This window comes from Pyrus communis, chromosome 8 (assembly GCF_963583255.1).
Source record: "Pyrus communis chromosome 8, drPyrComm1.1, whole genome shotgun sequence".
NCBI lineage: Eukaryota > Viridiplantae > Streptophyta > Magnoliopsida > Rosales > Rosaceae > Pyrus > Pyrus communis.
This window is the reverse complement of record NC_084810.1, coordinates 22,333,437-22,357,469: the sequence shown is the minus strand read 5'-3', so window position 1 is coordinate 22,357,469 and position 24,033 is coordinate 22,333,437. Positions and strand designations below refer to the sequence as shown.

At 37.9% G+C, this 24,033-nt stretch overlaps 4 protein-coding genes across 4 annotated transcripts; all 4 read right to left on the bottom strand.

Annotated features, from left to right (window-relative positions):
• Positions 1–597: 597 nt before the first annotated feature.
• LOC137743147 (uncharacterized) lies at positions 598–3,018 on the bottom strand. Its single transcript, XM_068483044.1, has 3 exons — positions 2,410–3,018; positions 1,618–2,325; positions 598–702 (listed from the first exon to the last, which is right to left on the bottom strand). Exons 1-3 carry the CDS (start codon positions 3,016–3,018, stop codon positions 598–600), a joined length of 1,422 nt encoding a protein of 473 aa, XP_068339145.1.
• Positions 3,019–8,023: 5,005 nt separating this feature from the next.
• Positions 8,024–8,876, bottom strand: LOC137743146 (uncharacterized). Its single transcript, XM_068483043.1, has 2 exons — positions 8,277–8,876; positions 8,024–8,104 (listed from the first exon to the last, which is right to left on the bottom strand). Exons 1-2 carry the CDS (start codon positions 8,874–8,876, stop codon positions 8,024–8,026), a joined length of 681 nt encoding a protein of 226 aa, XP_068339144.1.
• A 16-nt stretch (positions 8,877–8,892) lies between these two features.
• On the bottom strand, positions 8,893–9,669 carry LOC137743145 (uncharacterized). The gene is made up of 2 exons (XM_068483042.1): positions 9,067–9,669; positions 8,893–8,982 (listed from the first exon to the last, which is right to left on the bottom strand). The coding sequence occupies exons 1-2, from the start codon at positions 9,667–9,669 to the stop codon at positions 8,893–8,895; spliced, it is 693 nt and encodes a 230-aa protein (XP_068339143.1).
• Positions 9,670–15,563: 5,894 nt separating this feature from the next.
• On the bottom strand, positions 15,564–23,445 carry LOC137743774 (uncharacterized). The gene is made up of 4 exons (XM_068483714.1): positions 23,373–23,445; positions 16,874–17,613; positions 16,084–16,791; positions 15,564–15,912 (listed from the first exon to the last, which is right to left on the bottom strand). The coding sequence occupies exons 2-4, from the start codon at positions 17,528–17,530 to the stop codon at positions 15,832–15,834; spliced, it is 1,446 nt and encodes a 481-aa protein (XP_068339815.1). The 5' UTR covers positions 17,531–17,613; positions 23,373–23,445; the 3' UTR covers positions 15,564–15,831.
• Positions 23,446–24,033: the final 588 nt, after the last annotated feature.

Here is a 24,033-nt window from a genome sequence, read left to right as displayed (position 1 = left end):
ACTCGGTCCAGCCTATTATAAGAAAGAGTGGTGATCTCTATCTCTTAATAAGTTTTAGTCCCATCATGACTCTATATAGTAGAATATATCTGATAAGGATCAAAATAGAACAGCTGCAATAAATAAAACTCCACGACTCTTATCGTACTAAGGCTCTCAAACTCCTTGTGTTTCACATAACTAGTACAACTAATCAGGCGCCACCAAGTAGTCCAGTTGTAATCTCATTGTCATTCAAACAAAGTTTTACATTATCAAGACGCTTATTGATTTTCTCCTAGTATGAGTTGAATTCCGTATGTATCACATCAAATCATGGTTGTACACATTTTTCAGGACAAGTTTTTTTGGAAAATTTTCGTGACAGGCTAGATTATCTTCGGCAAACCCACACACACAAGTAGATTGCAGATCGATCACATATGTAGCAAGTATGAAATTGCAAACAAGTTCTCAATCTCAGAATTTATATTAGTACGCTGGCAACACTCTATGCACATCATACAGCAAATACGTACAAACGAGAAAGCGAACAAGTATTCTCACACAAAAATACACATTAGAGTTTGAGTTTGTAACATATTTATATTCAGGCTTTCAACCTTGTTCTTGCTTTGGGCTTTTGTTCTGCTTAGGCTCCCTAATGAAGATGTTGGTTAGCGCAGAGTCACAAACAAAAGAAACCACCAAAAGACGCAAAGCCTGTAAGAAGACACATAAACAAGAGTCATCAACAATTTAAAGATTATATTGTCTCTGAAAATAAATCGTGTAAAGATTTCATCGACAATTATAATATATAATTGGTACCTCCTCTTTTCCCACATGCACGATTTTCTCTTAAATGTCAGTCGAAGGCACCTTCAATTCATTCAGGAGAGACAGACCAAAGATTAGAGATATATGTCTTACGATCAAATCATCAGTTACTGTGAACATCGCCGGTCCTAAATATCCTTTATCTAGATCTTGGTAGGATTTGGGATCCTTGACTTTTATTGATTGATAGAACTTTCAGCTGCACTTGCAGGTGTCACATAATAATCAGCTAAAATACGAGAAACGAGAAGAGTTTTGTCAGTATACAACCTGTCATATGTACTTGAGTAATAAAATGTGGCCTCCTCAGTTCCTAACAGATGGTCGTCCACTCATGTTGTAATAAAATGAAATTAGTACATTCGAACTTGCCCACACACGCAAACACCAATCCCAAGTTTGCATAATCATGAAAACATTACAGTCCTGTTTGAAACAACCAAAAAAAAAAAAAAAAAAAAAAAAAAAAAAAAAAAAAAAAAAAAAAAAGAAAAAGAAAAAATCATTACATCCTATCCTCTTCATCTTATATAACCAAGCTCTGGTTATGCTTGATATGGCTTGCTAATGAAGGCATTAGTTAGGGCAGAGTCACTACCAAAAGAAGCCACGAGAAGACTCAAAGCCTGCAAACAAATAAGGAATATTTCAGGAGTCATCAGCAACTATTTAATTAGCTTCCAAAATTCATTAAAACAAAATTTTTGCCTAATGCCCTGAAGTGCTTAAAAGATCCTGCAAGTTAATACTAAGGATTCTGTTAGTATAGGCAATCGAAAATTATATATGACTACTCACCTCCTTCTTGCCCATAAGCACAACTCTTTTTTCAATGTCAGTTAAAGGTACATTCAATTTGTCAAGAATAGACAGCTGAAAGATTGCTGATATAGGTCTTATGACCAGATTGTCAGCTACTGTGAAAGACGCCGGTCCTTTTAAAAATCCTCTAGCACTGGAGTTGTTATCTATGGGTTCGATTTTAAATGACTCCGATGGCGTATCAGAAGAGATAAGGGAACTATCGGTAGTTAGCCTGCTGTTGAGATAATAATATGTGGCTTCCTCAATTCCTAAAGGACTGTTGTAGCAAAAACCAGGAGCAAGCTTCGGATTGAGTAGCATTTCCTTGTGATGATTTGACTTCAAGTATTGTGCATCGAGATTTTGGACGCTCCGGTGCAACTGATCAATGCATCCCTTCAGAGACCCATCCTGTATCTGCTTTGCTACGAACCCAAGGGGCAGAGTTAGGAAACTGAAAAGTAAATTAACAAAATCCTCCCCGGCTTCTGCGTAGCAAACAATGTTCTTGGATTTGCTAGTCATCAGCTTGATAGAAATGTTGTCTTCTTCCGTCAGCACTGTCTCCCCTACTGTTTGAGGATCAATGTGTATGGCTTGATAATTATTTTCAATGCTCAGTTTGGCCACGGGTTTACGCTTCAGCAGAGTTTCGGTCAACGGTGTCTTTGATACTAAGGAGCTTATAAGTATACTCATAACCTGGGAAAAAAATCACGTCAGAAATCACCACTGCAATTTTAACGAAAAGTTAATTAAGGCATGCATAAATCAACAATTGAGTACCTCATCAACTCCAATATTCAAATTCAACTCCTCGGTACTATTCCTATAGACTCCAAGATTGGTAAATAAAGAAACGATTGATGTGCAACAAGGGGAGATCAGTTGTAAATCATCGGTAATCAGAAGCCTGGCTCGCTCTTTTACAAAGGCGCTTGCGACATCCACGGAAAATGTAATCTCCTCATGCGTGTAAAATCCGCAGGCTCCACACGCTGAAGTATTAACTGGGTAATAAGTGAAGAACTTTCTTGTGGCGCTCTTCAGGCAATAAGAGCATCCAAAATACCGTGTTGGCTTGGCATTGTGATCAATTTGCAATACAAGGTTCTTGCAATGAGATTCAGCCGCATTGTGGGGAAGCAACAACATTTCTTTACATGCATCTGACCGCAACTCACTCACGTCAATTTCCTCCACACTTGAATACAAATTGTTCATGCATCCTATTTCCACTGGTGCTGAATGCTCACGACCAAGCTTGATTATTGTTCCTAAGGGGATTGTCAAGAAACTTAAAAGAACATCGATAAAAGCATTGCTGGACTCTATGAAGATAATTTTGTCGCTCCACTTATCCACCAAAGCCTTCAATCTTATCATATTCTCCATAGTTGGACTGGCCATGAATTGTTAAGAGGTTGGATTTTTTTTCTTTTTACCCCTTCTCTGAAGAGCTTCAGTAAGTAAAGTGGCACACTCTTTCCTGCTGAACATGAAAGGAGCAAGTTGAGAAATCAAAATTTGCGGTATTAAGCTTCATAAGTAGGCAGACGTTACGCGGATAACATACATGATTCATATCTGAAAAGCCGAATGCAGCATTTAATAGTAAATATATTCAACCTCCTACAACTGATGAGTGATTAGATGGAACGTATAACAAAAACAATAAGATCTAGAAGCAGTTATGGCAGAGACAGTATAACAATGAACAATTAAATTCCAGATCAGTATTAACATATAATACATATCAAGCAGATTGAACAAGTCCAGACGGATCAAAACTGCAAGTACAATTAAAATTTAAAAACATGGAATTCAAATATAAAACCTTTTTGTGTAAAACAGCGAAGCTGAAGTAATGGGTGAAGGTAATGAGAAGGCAGAGACTTATAAAGCAGGCTCAGCTTAAAGTAATACACAAGTGCGAGACGATTGCAAGGGGGTGCATATGTTATGGCCCAGCATTTTAGCTTTTGCTTTTGAAAAGCTAATGAGGTGTTAATCGCATCTCTAAAGAAGATATCGAAGACAAAAACTTGTACAGAAGTTGTATAGTGACAAAGAAAGTTAAGGTTTTACCATAAAATCAATTGGGAATAGGGGGAGTAACCCAACTTACGTATAAACTCATGCAAGGTCCATTCTCAAATCAATGTGGAATTCATTTTCAACAGAAATAGAAGAAGTGTCGCCATCATGCATTAGATAACAAAGCTTTTAACTTTTGGAAAGAAGTTAGGGTCATTTGAGTGGGGGGTGCATATAAAGGGCCACCATCTTTAGCATTGTGACTTAGCTAGGAAGAAATTTACAGTTTCATCACCTGCAAGTAAATTTACGGTTTCGTCGTACCTGCAGGTTTGAAGCTCTGAAATTAAGTATAGCATTATGAATTTAACTCCAGCTAATCTGGTGTTACCATAATCTCTAAAGGAGACATCAAGGGCAACCTAATGAGTTTGCTCAAACCAGTTCAATTTGGTTAAATTGGGTAGAGAGGTTGACGCATTTGATAGTTAACTGTGATTACAACCAATAAGGTCTACTGAAATAGGAGAAATTTTTCCAAGTACATGGAACATGAAGTGACGTGGAGTTCCTAGCGAATAGAACCATAACACCTGGCTATTTCAATTTTAAAGTTTAAAAAAATTGCCATTTAGTCGTTTAAGTGAATTTTTGTTAAATAACTAGAATTTTTGGTCCACTAAAAATTTCTCCGAGTAGAGAAGTTAAAAAAAAAAACCTGCGTTAATTAGATACAGAAAGTTAATGACGAACAAATGTTCATTAAATCATTAGAAATTAAACCCATGAGTAATATCCCTAATTAATAGTAATAGTATAACAGCAGTCAAGCATTGATATTCCTAGCACTGACTAAGAAAATATTTCTTCATCCTTATTCATCATGTTCATGTCGCCAAACAATAGAGGATCAATAAATATACTCTTTTTGTTTTTGTTTTTTTTTTTTTTTTAAGGATCCTTGAAATTAGCTTATTTTGGTTTCTAAGATTTAAAATCTATAGAAGTGATCATTGAAATTTGTCCACCGTCAATCATCTTGGTTATTCTATGAAAAATCTCCGTTAAATTAGGAGGTGGTTGGTTTGACAAAAATACCCTCAATTTAATGAAGATTTTCACAAAAGGACCAAAATAATTGACAATTGACACACCCCGACTCGGAATGTCCACTAAGATCCCAAATCGAGTTGTGTTGGCCGACACCTGGAAGGTGACGAAGCCATAAAGTGTGATAGTGTACAGTGAGGGGTTATTACTGTTAGAAAGGTAATAGTTTTGGGAAGCTTGGTTTTACTGCTTACTCACACTTTCTGTTTTGTATCCCCTCCAGGTTATAACTGCTAAGTCCGTATTGACGAGGATCTATGGGTAATCTTAGTATTGGAGGCTACTTTTAAGGGTATGATTCTTACCCACACTACTGCACTTTACTTATGCTCTGACATCGCGTGTGAAATGGGTTCGCTCCCACTCATGGCGCACTCTGGTATTTAGACACTTTTAGGTTCAAATTTATTCACATTTTATACACTATCACACTTTATGGCTTCGTCACCTTCCAGGTGTCGGCCAACACAACTCGATTTGGGGTTTTAGTGGACATTCCGGGTCGGGGTGTGTCAGTTTGGTATCAAAGCTTAACCCTGATTGTGGTGTGCCGACGAAGACGTCGGGCCCCTAAGGGGGGGTGGATTGTAACATCCCACATCGCCTAGGGGAGTGATCCTTAAATGTATATTCTCATCCCTACCTAGCACGAGGCCTTTTGGGAGCTCACTGGCTTCGGGTTCCATGGAAACTCCGAAGTTAAGCAAGTAGCGCACGAGAGCAGTCCCAGGATGGGTGACCCATTGGGAAGTTCTCGTGTGAGTTCCCAGAAACAAAACCGTGAGGGCATGGTCAGGGCCCAAAGCGGACAATATCGTGCTACAGTGGAGTCGGGCTCGGGAAGTGGACCCACCCGGGCCGGGATGTGACAACAATGGACAATCTCGTGACCACTTCTATCGATTGTAAGTTTCAGGAACCAAAGTGTGTAACCATAATAATCTCAGAGACCATTTTGGCTAAAAAGCCATAAATATATGCTGGTTAGTATTATTTTTTATTAATTTACAAACACACAAAAAACATTTTTGTGCCTTTTGATTTATTAATTTTTGTTCATATTGATTTATTAGAGCATCTCTAAAAGAGATGTCAAAATGTTCAAATAAGCACTAACAATTGAAAAAGGCAGCAACAATGTTTTCCAACCGAAAAGCCAAATCTAATGCGACATGACATGAATTACAAGCCTTCGCCATCACTGTCAAAATTGACAACACAACTTCACAATTTTTTTAAATTTATTATTAAATGCCTTTTATTAATTTTATTATTCTTTTTTGTTTTTAAACATTCATTATTGTTTTAAAAAAAAAAGTCCGATTTGCAAGTAAGATTCTACTAGATTGAAGTTATTGTCATTTTTTTTTAACTACATATGAAGGTAATCCTTCAGCACAAATTCAAACACACAGTTTAAGGTTAATTTTCATGCTAACAGTATAAAATATTATGCCAAAAATACATAAAATGTCAGAAAGTCCACGAAAAGTCTTGTTTTGGAAGACGAAACATCAAGAAAACCAAATAAATGCAACCTGTAAATGCATGATGCAGCACCATGCTGATTAAATGCAACACTATTAACTCAACCATTTTACATACGCATCAAATGCTTCGAAATTTTAATTCGCTTGGCATCAAATAAGTGGAGAAAATTTTCATTGTAACGGAATCACAGGTGGTACACTACGTGTTCTTATATAAGTGGTGAGATATTATTTTTTAAGTTATTAACTTTTTAACACACATATCTCACTATTTGTATAGTGACATGTGATGTACCATCCCGTGTTCTGATCACATTGAAAAATCTCTCAAATAAATTAGGCTAAGTGAGTACTATCCATCAGACCCCACTTGACCACTCACCTCATTCCAATTGGTTTTGAGGTGAAACTTCAACTTACAGCACGAAGTTATATTACATGTATGGAGCAAGAGGGAACTTCTTCGAAAAGGGCAATTGGTTGATATCTATTAGGCGTCAAGTTGTTCGTTCTTAGCTCATCGTTCGTGCGGAATAAAGAATTTCTGTAAAATTGGTTGATATATGTATTGTGGGTTAACTTGTACATTTTGTTTAAGAGGGGATTGTTAAAAATTGGCACATAAATTTCTGTAAAATTGTAGATTCGGTTGGACAAAAAGAATGCTGAGATTAATTGATCAATTGTTGTCGATTACATCCTGGCTGTCTAGATTTTGTTTCCATTATCAAGACGCTTATTGATTTCTTCCTAATATGAGTTGAATTCCGTATGTATCACATCACATCATGGTTGTACACATTTCCCAGGAAAAGTTTTTTGGAAAATTTTCGTGACAGGCTAGATTATCTTCTGCAAACCCACACACTTACGTAGATTGCAGATCGATCACGTTCGTAGCAAGTATGAAATTCAAACAAATTCTCAACCCCAGAATTTATATTAGTAATCCGGCAACACGCTATGCAGATCATATAGCAAATACGTACAAACGAGAGTGCGAACAAGTATTCTCACACAAATATACACATAAGAGTTCAAGTCTGTAACATATTTATAATCAGGCTTTCAACTTTGTTCTTGCTTTGGTCCTTTGTTCTGCTTTGGCTCCCTAATGAAGACGTTGGTTAGCGCAGAGTCACAAACAAAAGAAGCCACTAAAAGACGCAAAGCCTGTAAGAATAAACATAAACAAGAGTCATCAACAATTTAAAGAATATATTGTCTGTGAAAATAAATCGCGTAAAGATTTCATCGACAATATATAATTGATACCTCCTCTTTTCCCACATGCACGATTTTCTCTTCAATTCATTCAGGAGAGACATGCCAAAGATTAGAGATATAGGTCTTATGATCAAATCGTCAGTTACTGTGAACATCGCCGGTCCTAAATATCCTTTATCTAGATCTTGGTAGGATTTGGGATCCTTGACTTTCATTGACTTGATAGAACTTTCAGCAGCACTTGTAGGTGTCACATAATAATCAGCTAAAATACGAGAAACGAGAAGAGTTTTGTCAGTATACAGCCTGTCATATGTACTTGAGTAATAAAATGTGGCCTCCTCAGTTCCTAAGAGATGGTTGTCCACTCATGTTGTAATAAAATGAAATTAGTACATTCGAACTTGCCCACACACGCAAACACCAATCCCAAGTTTGCACAATCATGAAAACATTACAGTCCTGTTGGAAACAACCAAAAAAAAAAAAAAAATCATTATATCCTATCCTCTTCATCTTATATAACCAAGCTCTGGTTATGCTTGATATGGCTTGCTAATGAAGGCATTAATTAGGGCAGAGTCACTAGCAAAAGAAGCCACCAGAAGACTCAAAGCCTGCAAACAAATAAGGAAAATTTCAGGAGTCATCAGCAACTATTTAATTAGCTTCCAAAATTCATTAAAACCAAATTTTTGCCTAATGCCCTCAAGTGCTTAAAAGATCCTGCAAGTTAATACTAAGGATTCTGTTAGTATAGGCAATCGAAAATTATATATGACTACTCACCTCCTTCTTGCCCATAAGTTCAACTCTTTTTTCAATGTCAGTTAAAGGTACATTCAATTTGTCAAGAATAGACAGCTGAAAGATTGCAGATATAGGTCTTATGACCAGATTGTCAGCTACTGTGAAAGACGCCGGTCCTTTTAAAAATCCTCTAGCACTGGAGTTGTTATCTATGGGTTCGATTTTAAATGACTCCGATGGTGTATCAGAAGAGATAAGGGAACTATCGGTAGTTAGCCTGCTGTTGAGATAATAATATGTGGCTTCCTCAATTCCTAAAGGACTGTTGTAGCAAAAACCAGGAGCAAGCTTCGGATTGACTAGCATTTCCTTGTGATGATTTGACTTCAGGTATTGTGCATCGAGATTTTGGACGCTCCGGTGCAACTGATCAATGCATCCCTTCAGAGACCCATCCTGTATCTGCTTTGCTACGAACCCAAGGGGCAGGGTTAGGAAACTGAAAAGTAAATTAACAAAATCCTCCCCGGCTTCTGCGTAGCAAACAATGTTCTTGGATTTGCTAATTATCAGCTTGATAGAAATGTTGTCTTCTTCCGTCAGCACTGTCTCCCCTTCTGTTTGAGAATCAATTTCCATGGCTTGATAATTATTTTCATTGGTCAGTTGCACCGGGTTTATGCTTCAGTAGAGTTTCGCTCAATGGTGTCTTTGATACTAAGGAGCTTATAAGTAAACTCATAACCTGGGAAAAAAATCACGTCAGAAATCACCACTGCAATTTTAACGAAAAGCTAATGAAGGCATGCATAAATCAACAATTGAGTACCTCATCAATTCCAATATTCAAATTCAACTCCTCGGTCCTATTGACTCCAAGATTGGTAAATAAAGAAACGATTGATGTGCAACAAGGGGAGATCAGTTGTAAATCATCGGTAATCAAAAGCCTGGCTCGCTCTTTTACAAAGGCGCTTGAACCATCTACAGAAAATGTAATCTCCTGACACGTGTAACGTTTGCAGACTCCGCATGGTGCAATATCACCTCGGTAATAATTGAAGAACTTTCTTGTGGAATTTTTCAGGCAATACCAGCATGCAAGGTACCGTGTTGGCTTCGCATTGTGATAAATTTGCAATACAAGGTTCTTGCAATGAGATTCAGCCGCATTGCGGGGAAGCAACAACATTTCTCTACATGCATCTGACCTCAACTCACACACGTCAATTTCCTCCACACTTGAATACAAATTGTTCATGCATCCTATTTCCACTTGTGCTGAATGCTCACGACCAAGCTTGATTATTGATCCTAAGGGGATTGTCAAGAAACTTAAAAGAACATCGATAAAAGCATTGCCGGACTCTATGAAGATAATTTTGTTGCTCCGCTTATCCACCAAAGCCTTCAATCTTATCCTATTCTCCATAGTTGGACTAGCCATGAATTGTTAAGAGGTTGGCTTTTTATTAAATTACCCTTTCTCTGAAGAGTTTCAGTAAGTAAACTGGCACACTCTTTCCTGCTGAACATGAAAGGAGCAAGTTGAGAAATCAAAATTTGTAGTATGAAGCTTCATAAGTGGGCAGAGGTTACGCGGATAGCATACATGATTCATATCTGAAAATCCGAATGCAGCATTTTATAGTAAATATATTCAACCTCCTGCAACTGATATATGAATGATTAGATGGAACGTATAACAAAAATAATACGATCTCTAGAAGTGCAGAGACACTATAATAATTAACAATTCAATTCCAGGTCAGTATTAACATAATACATATCAAGCAGATTGAACAAGTCCAGACAGATCAACATTGCAAGTACAATTAAAATTCAAATATCAAACCTTTTTGTGTAAAACTGCAAAGCTGAAGTAATGGGTGAAGGTAATGAGAAGACAGAGACTTATAAAGCAGGCTCAGCTTAAAGTAATACACAGGTGCGAGATGATTGCAAGGGGGTGCATATGTTATGGCCCAGCATTTAAGCTTTTGCTTGTAAAAAGCTAATGAGGTGTTAATTGCATCTCTAAAGAAGATATCGAAGACAAAAACTTGTACGGGAGTTTTATGGTGACAAAGAAAGTTGAGGTTCCACCATAAAACCAATTGGGAATATATGAGGAGTAGCCCAACTTACGTATAAGCTCATGCAAGGTCCCTCCTCCCATTAATGTGGGATTCATTTTCAATGGAAACAGAAGCGTCACCATCCTGCATTAGATAACCAAGCTTTAGCTTTTGAAAAGAAGTGAGGATCACTTGGCCACCATGTTTAGCATTATGACTTAGCTAGGAAGAAATTTACGGTTTCATCACCTGCAGATTCATTACTTAGCTAGGAAGAAATTTACGGTTTCATCGTACCTGCATGTTCGAAGCTCTGAAAATAAGTATAGCATCATGACTTTAACTTCAGCTAACCAGGTGTTAGCAGAATCTCCAAAGGAGACAGCGAAGGCAACCTAATGAGTTTGCTTAGACAATAGTTCAATTTTGGTTAAATTGGGTGCAAAGGCCTCTAATTAGTCTTTTTGTACGAGAGATTGATGCATTTGATAGCTAACTGTGACTACAACTGATAAGTTCTACTAGCAGTCAAGCATTGATATCCCTAGCACTGACATAAGAAAATATTTCTTCATCCTCACTCATCATATCTCCAAACACTAGAGGATCAATAAATATATGTTGGTTAGTATTATTTTTTACTTATTTACAAACACACGAAAATCATTTTTGTGCGTTTTGATTTAGTATTAATCTTTATAGACACAATTGTTCTTGTTTCAGAGCAAAAGAGATGTCACAAGCTTCGACCTGATTCTCTCTAAAAGATACATTTTGAGACATCTTAAGCTTTAAAAAGATACATTTTGAGCATATTTTGAGGAAGGTCGCTTCTGAGGATTGTTGGGGACGTCTTAAGCTTTAAAAAAAAAAACATTTTGGGACGAAATTGGAGTTGATTTGATTGGTCAAAAGTGTTCTATCTATAGTCCAAATTTGACATTAAATAGAAAACCTTTTATTTCTTATTTTACTTATTTTACTTATTCTAGATTTATTAGAAAGCCTTGATTAGGTGAGATAAGGAATAAAGCACTATAAATATAGTGTATCGTGTATTAGGGTTCTCGACGCATCAATTTGGAGAACTTGACTAGGCTTTGACTGTTTGTCTTTTTTTTTTTTTTTTTTTTTTTCAAGATGTTTTCTATCCTTGTTCTTAATAATATTTTCTTTGGTTCTTAGTTATGAATATGCGTAACTAACTTTCTTTTGCTAGGGCGAGGCTATTATCCTTATGTAGTTTCTTTTCAATTCATTTATCATATTATGCATGTATGTTTTGAATTGTTAATTACTGTGTTTAAACTATCTTTGCGTCTTGATGCTTGATCATTGTTAGGATATTTAGAAAAGTAATTGGATGCAATTTTAGTCAGAAGGTTCCTGAACTTGACTATGGCTTCTATTGGATATACATGTGCCACATAAGGCAATTGCCACGTTAGCACTAGCTTTAGAGATAAGCTACTTTTAATATGTGGTATAAATAGGCTTTATATTCTTTCATTTTCTGTAGAGTCGGTGCTATGTGTAAGAATAGAATATCAGAGAAATACAATTCAGCTTTCTTTCTTCCTCTACAAGATTACTAGGGTTTATTTTTCTCACAGATTCTTCAGCTCATACAAGAATGTTAAGATGGTATCGAGAGCCAGATATGCTTGCGCGATTGATTCTGGTTGTGTTCTTTCCGCTGCTCAGTGAGATTTTCTTGATTCTTTCTCTTGATTTAGGATTTCTGTTGTGAAGAAAATTTGGGGATTTTTTTTTCGGATTTCTTGGATTCATTTGTGTTAAAGGCCGATGCCTCGATGAATCATCACATATTGTGTTTTTTAGTTGAAGATTTGATTGTTTTCTTGAAGGCCGATGCCAATTAATTTCATATTGGTTGATGAACTAAGGTCGATAACCAATTGTTCATCAAGATTGTAGATTCTTGTTGTTAAATTCTGTGTTTTGGAAGACGATTTCTCTGGGTTTTTTGTTCCCATTTCTGTGTGGTGTTCATTTCTACTCACGCATGATGACTGACTCGGTTAAACTTGAAAATCTTTTGGGAATGTTGACTATTAAGTTGAATGATGACAATTTCATCAAGTGGAACTTTCAATTCTGTTCTGTTCTTCGTGGGTATGATTTGTTTGATCATTTTACTGGTGCATCAGTTTGTCCTCCCAAATTTCTTATTACTCCTGAATTGGGGGTTACCAATGAAATTAGTACTGCCTATAAAGCTTGGGTTAAAACTGATATGGCTCTTTTGAGTCTTCTTATTGCCACTTTGAGTGATGATGCCATGGAATATGTTGTTGGTTGTAAAACTACTCATGAAGCTTGGACTGCCTTACAAGATAGATATATGTTTGTCTCGAGTGCTACTGTGAATCATTTGAAAGCTGAGTTACACACTATTCAGAAAGGAAGTGATAATGTTGATAAGTTTTTGTTGAGGTTGAAGACAATTAAAGACAAACTTATTGCAGCTGGTGAAAAGATTACAGACAATGATTTGGTTATTGCTGCATTGACTGGTTTACCTGCTGACTTTGATACGATCAGAACTGTGGTATTGGCCAGAGATACACCTATCTCGTTGAAAGAATTCAGGGCTCAACTCTTAGGGGCTGAAAAGATTATAGAAGCTAGGATGCAGTCTCTTGTTCACAGCATGGCAGCTATGTATGGTAATGGTTTTGTTCCATTTTCCTCTGGTGGTAATTCTGCATATCAATCAGTTTTACATGCATCCAGTCCTTCTACTGGTTCTGATTCTACGGTGCCACTTTCATCCAATGTTGGCTCTGGTCTTGTTGCTCCTGATAACTCTAATTCAGGTGGCTCAACTTCTCAAACTTGTCAGCCGTTTCCTCCTCCTAGTGCCAATGTTTTTAATGGGCCTAGAAATAATTTTGGTAATCAGGGACCTAGGCCTTTTGGTCATAATACTGGCCATACTTCTTTTGGCAATACCTATAGTACTCAGTCTGGTCATAGTGGTTCTAATTCTTCCGGTCCTAACTATGGCAATTCATTTGGCGGTAATGGTTACAAAGGCAAAGGGAACGGTGGCTATCGACCTAAGTTCAATGGTAATCGCTCTGGTAATTACTAGTCAGGTAACACTACAACTAGACAGAATGTAGTTCCTGAATGTCAGATTTGTTCAAGGAAAGGACATACGGCAGTGACTTGTCTGTACAGAAATGAAACTCCTCCGGTTGTGCAAGAATGTCAGATTTGTGGTAAGAGGGGCCATATTGCCATTGATTGTAGACACAGGGGTAACTATGCTTACCAAGGGGCTCCTCCTCCTCCTTCCCTCAGTGCCAACTATGCTTTTCAAGATTATCCTTCTCAGTTCCAGTATCCTGTTGTTCCATCTCCAGTTCAGTTTCCTGACCTTTCTGGTTATCAAGGGGTTTCTTTCACTACTCCACAAGTTCCTCCAGATTTTCAAGCTTCTGTAAATCAAGGCCAGTCTTCTCTTATTTTATCTAGTTCTCAAGATCATGATGTTTCATCTGATATAACTGCTTTGAATGCACAAACTTCTTCTGGTGATGGTTCTTGGATTCTTGACACTGGTGCCTCACATCACATGAGTCCCAATGTCAATCTGTTAAATACAATTATTCCTTATACTGGAGATAAACGCATTATTGTTGGCAATGGTGAGGGTTTAACTGTCAACCACATTGGCACTGCCCTCTTACCTACATCTTCACATACTTTATGTCTTCGAAATGTCTTGCATGTGCCGATGTTAACGGTCAATTTGTTGTCTGTTCAGCAGTTGTGTAAAGACAATCACAGTTGGTTTATTTGTGATGATACTCAGTTCTATGTGCAGGACAAAGCAACGGGGCTGATTCTTTACCAAGGAAAGAGTAACAATTGTGAGCTTTTTCGCATTCCTGTCCATATATTTCCCAAGGTGTTGACTCAAGATACTTCTTCCTGTTCTGCATTTGTTGGCAAAGCAGTTAAGTCATCTTTGTGGCATCACAGACTTGGACATCCTTCTAATGATGTCTTGATAGCAATGCTTCGGAGTTCAAATATTTCTTTTAGTCATGATGTACCGGATCAACCTTGTTCTCATTGTTTTAGTGGTAAAATGAGTAGATTACCATTTGTTGAACGACTAGATAGAGTTGAGATTCCTTTTCATAAGATTCACAGTGACGTTTGGGGTCCTTCACCAATAGCATCTATCGAAGGCTTCAGATATTATGTGTCATTTGTAGATGAAGCAACTCGGTTTGTATGGCTCTTTCCATTAATGAATAAATCAGAGGTTTTTGGTACATTTGTCAAGTTCTTTGCCTATGTTGAGAATCAATTTAACACAAAGATTAAGGTTTTACAATCTGATGGAGGAGGAGAATTTCTGAGCACTGCATTTAAGGATTATCTTGCTAATCATGGTGTTGTTCATTTTATTTCTTGTCCTTATACACCACAGCAGAATGGTTTAGTGGAAAGAAAGCATAGACACATCATAGAAACCGCTATTACTTTGTTGACAGCTGCCAGTCTTCCCCATAAGTTTTGGTATCATGTTGTGGCACATGCGGTGTTTTTAATAAATCGAATGCCTAGCAAGACTATTGGTATGGTTTCACCTTTTCAGAAGTTGTTTAATACTTTACCAGAGATTTCATCTTTAAAAGTCTTTGGTTCAGCCATTTATCCTTATCTCAGGCCATACAATGATTGCATGATTTTAAGTTCACTTAGGGCAAACACCACGTCTAAAGGATTGCATGATTTTTCAAATGGTTTTCATAAAACTTAATGAGTCTTTCATGTTCACATTTGATCCGGACATCCGGACAGATTCCAAGTTTGATATATGTTCTAGATTGTAGGTTCAAGTAAAGCATACTATAGGAAAACCTAACCTTCAATATATGTGGTGATTTATAAGTAATTGAGAGAACAACGTAGGATTGTTAAGGTGACAACGGAACCCTAGTGCATTTTAAATTCATTTTCGAAACCATTTTCTTTTAGTTCATTTTACTTTTGCCCATTTCTTTCAAATTGTTTTTAATTAGTTTTTTCTTTCATAATTTCAATTTCTTTGTTTCAATAATTAATTGAGAATTAGTTTTAAATATAATTTATTTTTAATAATCCCTGGAATATTTATACTATAACTACCTTGTACTCTTACAAGTATTTTTAGGTGTTTTTATCCACACTTTGTGCATGTACCAAAAATCCTATCAACCATAACACTGCGACCGCTACGTGGTGTTTTCATTCCATTCCACCGACGTTACAACATATGTTTTATTTAGTATACTATTTTCAAAATATAAAATTATTGTCCACTCATGTTGTAATAAAATGAAATTAGTACATTCGAACTTGCTCACACACGTAAACACCAATCCCAAGTTTGCATAATCAGGAAAACACTACAGTCCTGTTTGAAAAAACAAACAAACAAACAAAAAAATCATTACATCCTATCCTCTTCATCTTATATAACCAAGCTCTGGTTATGCTTGATATGGCTCGCTAATGAAGGCATTTGTTAGGGCAGAGTCACTAGCAAAAGAAGCCACCAGAAGATTCAAAGCCTGCAAACAAATAAGGAATATTTCAGGAGTCATCAGCAACTATTTAATTAGCTTCCAAAATTCATTAAAACCAAGTCTTTGCCTAATGCCCTCAAGTGCTTAAAAAACCCTGCAAGTTAATATAAGGATTCTTTTAGTATAGGCAATCGAAAATTATAAATGACTACTCACCTCCTTCTTGCCCATAAGCACAACTCTTTTTTCAGTGTCAGTGAAGGGTACATTCAATTTCTCAAGAACAGACAGCTCAAAGATTGTAGATATCGGTCTTACAACCAGATTGTCAGTTACTGTGAAAAACGCCGGTCCTTTTAAAAATCCTCCAGCACTGGAGACGCAATTTGTTGGTTCGATTTTAAATGACTCCAATGAGCTATTGGAAGGGATAAGGGAACTATCGGTAGTTAGCCTGCTGTTGAGATAATAATATGAGGCTACCTCAATCCCTAAAAGACTGTTGTAGCAAAAACCAGGAGCAAGCTTCGGATTGACTAGCATTTCCTTGTGATGATTTGACTTCAAGTGTTGTGCATCGAGATCTTGGACGCTCCGGTACAACTGATCAATGCATCCCTTCAGAGACCCATCCTGTATCTGCTTTGCTACAAACCCAAGTGGCAGAGTTAGGAAACTGAAAAGTAAATTAACAAAATCCTCCCCGGCTTCTGCGTAGCAAACAATGTTCTTGGATTTGCTAATTATCAGCTTGATAGAAATGTTGTCTTCTTCCGTCAGCACTGTCTCCCCTACTGTTTGAGGATCAATGTGTATGGCTTGATAATTATTTTCATTGCTCCGTTCGGCCACGGGTTTATGCTTCAGTAGAGTTTCGGTCAATGGTGTCCTTGATAATAAGGAGTTTATAAGCAAATTCATAACCTGGGAAAAAATCACGTCAGAAATCACCACTGCAATTTTAACGAAAAGTAATTGAGGCATGCATAAATCAACACTTGAGTACCTCATCAACTCCAATATTCAAATTCAACTCTTCGGTAGCATTCCTATTGGTGACTCCAAGATTGGTAAATAAAGAAACGATTGATTCGTTAAAAGGGGAGATCAGTTGTAAATCATCGGTAATCAGAAGCCTGGCTGACTCTGTTACAAAGGCGCTTGCAACATCCACAGAAAATGTAATCTCTTGATACATGTCATGTCCGCACCCTGGACTTTGGGTACCATGGTTATAACTGAAAAACTTTCTGGTGGTTTCCAGGCAGCACCCTGGACTTTTGGTACCGTGGTTATAACTGAAAAGCTTTCTGGTGGTTTGCAGGCAGCATACAAAATAGCGTATTGGCTTGGCATTGCGATCAATTTGCAATACAAGGTTCTTGATGAGAAATTCAGCCGCGTTGTGGGGAAGCAACAACATTTCTCTACATGTATCTGACCCCAACTTACGTACGTCAATTTCCTCCACACTTGAATACAAATTGTTCATGCATCCTATTTCCACTGGTGCTGAATACTCACGACCAAGCTTGAGTATTGTTCCCAAGGGGATTGTCAAAAAACTTAGAAGAACATCGACAAAAGCACTGTCGGACTCTATGAAGATAACTTTGTTGCTCCCCTTATCCACCAAAGCCTTCAAGTTTATCTTATTCTCCATAGTCTGACTAGCTATGAATTGTTAAGAGGTTGCCTTTTTTACCCTTCTTTGCAGAATTTCAGTAAGTGGCACACTAGTTCCTGCTGAACATGAAAGGAGCAAGTGAGAAATCAAAATTGGCAGTATTAAGTTTCATAAGTAGGTAGAGGTTACATGGATAACAAACACGATTCATATCTAAAAAACCCGAATGCAGAATATAATTGTAAATATATTCCACCTCCTACAACTGATGAGTGATTAGATGGAATGTATAACAAAAATAATACGATCTCTAGAAGCAGTTATGGCAGAGACTGTTGATTATTGGCTCAAACAATAAACAATTGATAAATATCTGGTTTCTGCTACTTTTGCAGTGGCATGGGTTGGCATGGGTTGGCATACAGCATGTGGGAGAGTAACAAAAGCAGATGTTCTTTTGTGGTGGCATGCGTTGCCATCTGCTGCATGTGGTAGACAAACAAAAGCAGATGCTCAATGCGTTGGCATCTGAAGACCTTTGGCCTTTGGTTCTCTTGAGAAGTCATCTTATTCGGTTCTATAAGAAGAAGCTGGAGCAGCCCAGATAGATACACAGAAGAGAAACAGCAAGAAACCATTTGGTAGAGAGAAAGAAAAAATCCTCTCAAATTGTTTTGCTTTGTATTCGATATTTTCTCTTCCTATTGTAAGTGTGTGAGCTTGGGTTATTCGGGTCTTTGGGAAATTGAGTGAAACACCATTGTATGTTCTCATTGATTATAGTAGAATACTCTGTCGTCTCCAAACTAGATGTAGGCATTGCCGAACCAGTATAAATCTTGGTGTTCTTGTTGGTATTGTTTCATTTATCTGTTATCAGTTTCTAGGGTTTATTATTTTTCACTCACACTTGTTGAAGCTTCCGCACAACAAGTGGTATCAGAGCCCAGTTTTTCGACTAGGGCTTTGTTTTTTTCGTGGGAGTGAAGAAAAAAAAAAGGGAAAATTTCTTGGCTCTGCATTCCCGTGAATAGTGCCGAAGAAGATGGCTGGAGATGAAGGTGAACCTGTGAAGAAGAAGGAGTCGGCACCTACATCCAACAGACACCAAATTGCTACTACAAGGTTAGAGGTTGATAAATTCAATGGCTCTAATAATTTTGGTATGTGGCAATGTGAAGTTATAGATGTCTTGTATCAACAAGAGTTGGATATGGTTCTGGAAGAGAAACCAGAAGATATTGAGGACAAGCAGTGGACGCGAATTAATCTTCATGCTTGTGCTGCTATTCGATCATTTCTTGACAAGGAGTTGAAATACCCGTATATGAAGGAAACTTCTGCCAAGGAGTTATGGACAAAATTGGAGGAAAAGTATATGACCAAGAGCGTAGAAAATCGGCTCTTCCTGAAGAAACGACTCTTCCGTTTTCAGTTTAGTCCAAGTATTTCTATGCATGAACACCTCAATGATTATAATAAAATACTTGCTGATTTAGCAAACCTTGATGTGAAAATTCCTGACGAGGACAAGGCATTATGTTTGTTAAATTCATTGCCTGATGATTATGATCATTTGACAACTACTTTGTTGTATGGAAAAACCGAGGTGAAACTTGATGAGGTGTCTACGGCATTGGTGAATCATGAGTGTCGAAAGAAGGAACTAAAGACTCACAATTCACAAACCGAGGCACTTGTTGCAAGGGGTCGAACAGTGGAAAGAAAATATGTGAAACGGGGAAAATCTCGTTCAAAGTCACGAGGGAAGTTTCCTGCTAAAGATGAATGTGCCTTTTGCCGCCAAAAGGGTCATTGGAAGAGAGACTGCCCCAAATTGAAGAACAAAGAGAAGGAGAAAGCGGGTCCTGAAGCAAATATTGTAAACCAAGGAGATAATGATCTCGAGTTTGCTTTGGCTAGTTCATCTACTAATGGTCACTCCAAGGAGTGGATTTTGGATTCAGGTTGCACCTATCATATATGTCCCATTCGAGAATGGTTTTCTAGCTTCAATGAGCTGGATGGTGGAGTTGTTTTGATGGGTAATGATAATGCCTGCAAAACACAAGGGATAGGCAAAATCTGTTTGAAGATGCATGATGGAACAGTCAGAGAATTAAGTGATGTTAGGTATATACCGGATATGAAGAAAAACCTTATCTCTCTGGGAGCTTTGGAATCCAAGGGTCTTAAGATCACCATGAAGAGTGGAGTTCTTAAAGCTGTGTACGGGGCACTGGTGGTGATGAAAGGTATAAGACGAAATAACTTGTATTTCTTGCAGGGAAGTACAATTATTGGTGGAGCAGCCATAACCGAAGCTATTGATGATAGCACAGACACCACAAGGTTATGGCATATGCGTCTAGGGCATGCTGGTGAAAAAGCGTTGCAAGGATTGGTGAAGCAAGGCTTGTTGAAAGGTGCAAAGGCATGCAAATTGGAATTCTGTGAGCATTGTGTGTTTGGTAAGCAAACTAGGGTAAAATTTGGCACTGTTATTCACCACACTAAAAACATTCTTGATTATGTTCACATTGATGTTTGGGGACCTTCCAAGAATGCATCTTGGGGAGGTAGCCATTATTTTGTCTCCTTTGTTGATGACTTCTCTAGAAGAATATGGGTGTACACCATAAAGCGTAAAGACGAAGTCTTGAAAATATTCCTGAAGTGGAAAAAGATGATTGAAACTCAAAGCAATCGAAAGATCAAGACTCTCAAATCAGACAATGGGGGTGAATATAAGTCTGATCCTTTCTTGAAAGTCTGTCAAGATGAGGGTATCGTGAGGCACTTTACGGTTAAGGAGACACCACAACAAAATGGAGTGGCGGAGCGCATGAACCGTACGTTGCTTGAGAAAGTCCGGTGCATGTTATCTAATGCTGGTTTAAGCAAGGCATTTTGGGCTGAGGCAATCACTTATGCAAGCCATATCATTAATCGATTGCCAGCTGCTGCAAACGAGGGCAAAACGCCCATGGAGGTATGGTCTAATAAACCTTGTACTGATTACAAGTTCTTACACATATTTGGTTGTCCTGCTTACTATCATGTCAGAGAAAGCAAGTTGGATCCTAGAGCAAAGAAAGCTCTATTTATGGGCTTTAGCACTGGCGTGAAGGGATATCAACTCTGGTGTCTAGATATGAAGAAATTTGTTGTAAGCAGAGATGTGACTTTTGATGAGGCTGGTATGGTTAATCGAAACAAGCATGAAGGTGAAACTAAAGCAACCAAGATCATGAGTAACACAAAGCAGGTGGAGTTACTGAAGACTCCAGTTGTCCCAGTAAGGTTCGATGTTACAAACCCTAGCCCTACAGTTAATTCTGATGATGAAAACGTGGATGATGAAGTAGAGGCACCTACACAAGAGCCTTCACAGCAACAAGACTATATTGCAACCAGAAGATCGAGAAGGGAAATTCGAAAGCCTGCTCGATTTACTGATATTGTGGCATATGCACTTCCCGTTATTGAAGATGACATTCCATCCGCATACAAAGAAGCTGTCATAAGTCCAGAGTGCGAGGAGTGGAAGAAATCTATGGATGAGGAGATGAAATCTCTTCATAAAAATGAGACTTGGAAACTGGTGCAGTTACCGAAGGGGAAGAAAGAAATTGGTTGTAAATGGGTGTATGCCAAGAAGATGGAATCTTTGGGAAAAGATAATGTAAGATTCAAAGCCAAATTGGTGGCTAAAGGTTACTCTCAGAAAGAAGGCATTGACTACAATGAGGTATTTTCTCCTGTAGTAAAACATTCTTCTATTCGTATTCTGTTGGCTTTGGTTGTGCAGTTTGACCTTGAGTTAGCCCAACTTGATGTCAAGACTGAGTTCTTACATGGTGATTTGGAGGAAGAGATTTACATGTCCCAGCCAGAAGGTTTTAAAGTTGCTGGAAAGGAAAATTGGGTTTGCAAATTAAGAAAAACATTGTACGGCTTGAAGCAGTCTCCAAGGCAATGGTACAAGCGATTTGATCGATTTATGATTGGGCAAAAGTACACAAAAAGTCACTATGACCATTGTGTATACTTTCGCAAACTACAAGATGGAACCTTCATTTATCTACTTTTATATGTTGATGATATGCTTATAGCATGTAAGAGCAAAGTGGAGATTGAAAGGTTGAAGACTCAACTGAGCAATGAATTTGAGATGAAGGACTTGGGAGAAGCTCGGAAGATACTAGGTATGGAAATTGAAAGAGATAGAGCAAAGGGCAAGATTAGTTTGTGTCAAAAGCAATACTTGAAGAAGGTACTACATCGTTTCAGGATGAATGAAAATTCAAAACCGGTTAGTATACCTCTTGCCCTTCATTTCAAACTTAGTGCTTCTATGTCTCCTAAAACTGTTGAGGAGAGACAGTACATGGCTCAAATTCCTTATGCAAATGCTGTTGGTAGTTTGATGTATGCTATGGTGTGTACTAGGCCTGATATTTCACAAGCTGTTAGTATTGTCAGTAGATATATGCATAATCCAGGAAAAGGGCATTGGCAAGCTGTGAAATGGATTCTACGGTATATTCTAGGTACTGTGGATGTTGGTTTATTATTCCAGCAGGATAAAATTACTGGTAAATGTGTTGTTGGATATGTGGATTCTGATTACGCAGGTGATTTAGACAAGCGTAGGTCTACTACTGGTTTTGTATTCACTATTGCTGGAGGTCCGGTAAGTTGGAGGTCGAGTCTGCAATCTACAGTTGCATTGTCGACTACTGAGGCGGAGTACATGGCTGTAACAGAAGCTATAAAGGAAGCCATCTGGCTTCAAGGGTTGCTTGATGACTTAGGGGTTCAACAAGACCATGTGGATGTCCATTGCGACAGTCAGAGTGCTATTCATTTAGCAAAGAATCAAGTTCATCATGCACGTACAAAACACATTGACGTGAGGTTCCATTTTGTTCGTGAGATCATAGACGAGGGAGAAATTCTTCTTCAGAAGATTGGGACCACTAACAATCCTGCGGATATGTTAACAAAGCCAATTTCGTTGCTCAAGTTTAAGCACTGCTTAGACTTGGTTGGCATTTGTAAAATTTGTTGATTGCCCCATGGGGGAGTGGGAGACGACTAATTTGGAGTTCTACTTAGAGGGTTTGAGCCAAGGTGGAGATTGTTGATTATTGGCTCAAACAATAAACAATTGATAAATATCTGGTTTCTGCTACTTTTGCAGTGGCATGGGTTGGCATGGGTTGGCATACAGCATGTGGGGGAGTAACAAAAGCAGATGTTCTTTTGTGGTGCATGCGTTGCCATCTGCTGCATGTGGTAGACAAACAAAAGCAGATGCTCAATGCGTTGGCATCTGAAGACCTTTGGCCTTTGGTTCTCTTGAGAAGTCATCTTATTCGGTTCTATAAGAAGAAGCTGGAGCAGCCCAGATAGATACACAGAAGAGAAACAGCAAGAAACCATTCGGTAGAGAGAAAGAAAAAATCCTCTCAAATTGTTTTGCTTTGTATTCGATATTTTCTCTTCCTATTGTAAGTGTGTGAGCTTGGGTTATTCGGGTCTTTGGGAAATTGAGTGAAACACCATTGTATGTTCTCATTGATTATAGTAGAATACTCCGTCGTCTCCAAACTAAATGTAGGCATTGCCGAACCAGTATAAATCTTGGTGTTCTTGTTGGTATTGTTTCATTTATCTGTTATCAGTTTCTAGGGTTTATTATTTTTCACTCACACTTGTTGAAGCTTCCGCACAACAGAGACAGTATAACAATGAACAATTAAATTCCAGATCAGTATTAACAAAATACAAATCAAGCAGATTGGACAAGTCCAGACGGATCAAAACTGCAAGTACAATTAAAATTTAAAAACATGGAATTCAAATATCAAACCTTTTTGTGTAAAACTGCGAAGCTGAAGTAATGGGTGAAGGTAATGAGAAGACAGAGACTTATAAAGCAGGCTCAGCTTAAAGTAATACACAAGTGCGAGACGATTGCAAGGGGGTGCATATGTTATGGCCCAACATTTTAGCTTTTGCTTTTGAAAAGCTAATGAGGTGTTAATCGTATCTCTAAAGAAGATATCGAAGACAAAAACTTGTACAGAAGTTGTATAGTGACAAAGAAAGTTAAGGTTTCACCATAAAACCAATTGGGAATAGGGGGAGTAACCCAACTTACGTATAAACTCATGCAAGGTCCATTCTCAAATCAATGTGGAATTCATTTTCAACAAAAATAGAAGAAGTGTCGCCATCATGCGTTAGATAACAAAGCTTTAACTTTTGGAAAGAAGTTAGGGTCACTTGAGTGGGGGGTGCATATAAAGGGCCACCATCTTTAGCATTGTGACTTAGCTAGGAAGAAATTTACAGTTTCATCACCTGCAGGTTCATTACTTAACTAGGAAGAAATTTACGGTTTCATCGTACTTGCAGGTTCGAAGCTCTGAAATTAAGTATAGCATTATGAATTTAACTCCAGCAAATCTGGTGTTACCATAATCTCTAAAGGAGACATCAAGGGCAGCCTAATGAGTTTGCTCAAACCA

Excerpts from the sequence above, each read along its gene's own strand:
- LOC137743774 (XM_068483714.1), bottom strand. The coding sequence starts at position 17,530 with ATGGAGAATAAGATAAACTTGAAGGCTTTGGTGGATAAGGGGAGCAAC. Across the intron at positions 16,792-16,873 it reads TGAATATTGGAGTTGATGAG|GTTATGAATTTGCTTATAAA; the intron begins GTACTCAAGTGT and ends ATTTTTTCCCAG. Across the intron at positions 15,913-16,083 it reads TGCTTATGGGCAAGAAGGAG|GCTTTGAATCTTCTGGTGGC; the intron begins GTGAGTAGTCAT and ends ATTTGTTTGCAG.
- LOC137743146 (XM_068483043.1), bottom strand. The coding sequence starts at position 8,876 with ATGGAAATTGATTCTCAAACAGAAGGGGAGACAGTGCTGACGGAAGAA. Across the intron at positions 8,105-8,276 it reads AACTTATGGGCAAGAAGGAG|GCTTTGAGTCTTCTGGTGGC; the intron begins GTGAGTAGTCAT and ends ATTTGTTTGCAG.
- LOC137743147 (XM_068483044.1), bottom strand. The coding sequence starts at position 3,018 with ATGGAGAATATGATAAGATTGAAGGCTTTGGTGGATAAGTGGAGCGAC. Across the intron at positions 2,326-2,409 it reads TGAATATTGGAGTTGATGAG|GTTATGAGTATACTTATAAG; the intron begins GTACTCAATTGT and ends TTTTTTTCCCAG. Across the intron at positions 703-1,617 it reads TGCTTATGGGCAAGAAGGAG|GCTTTGCGTCTTTTGGTGGT; the intron begins GTGAGTAGTCAT and ends GTCTTCTTACAG.
- LOC137743145 (XM_068483042.1), bottom strand. The coding sequence starts at position 9,669 with ATGGAGAATAGGATAAGATTGAAGGCTTTGGTGGATAAGCGGAGCAAC. Across the intron at positions 8,983-9,066 it reads TGAATATTGGAATTGATGAG|GTTATGAGTTTACTTATAAG; the intron begins GTACTCAATTGT and ends TTTTTTTCCCAG.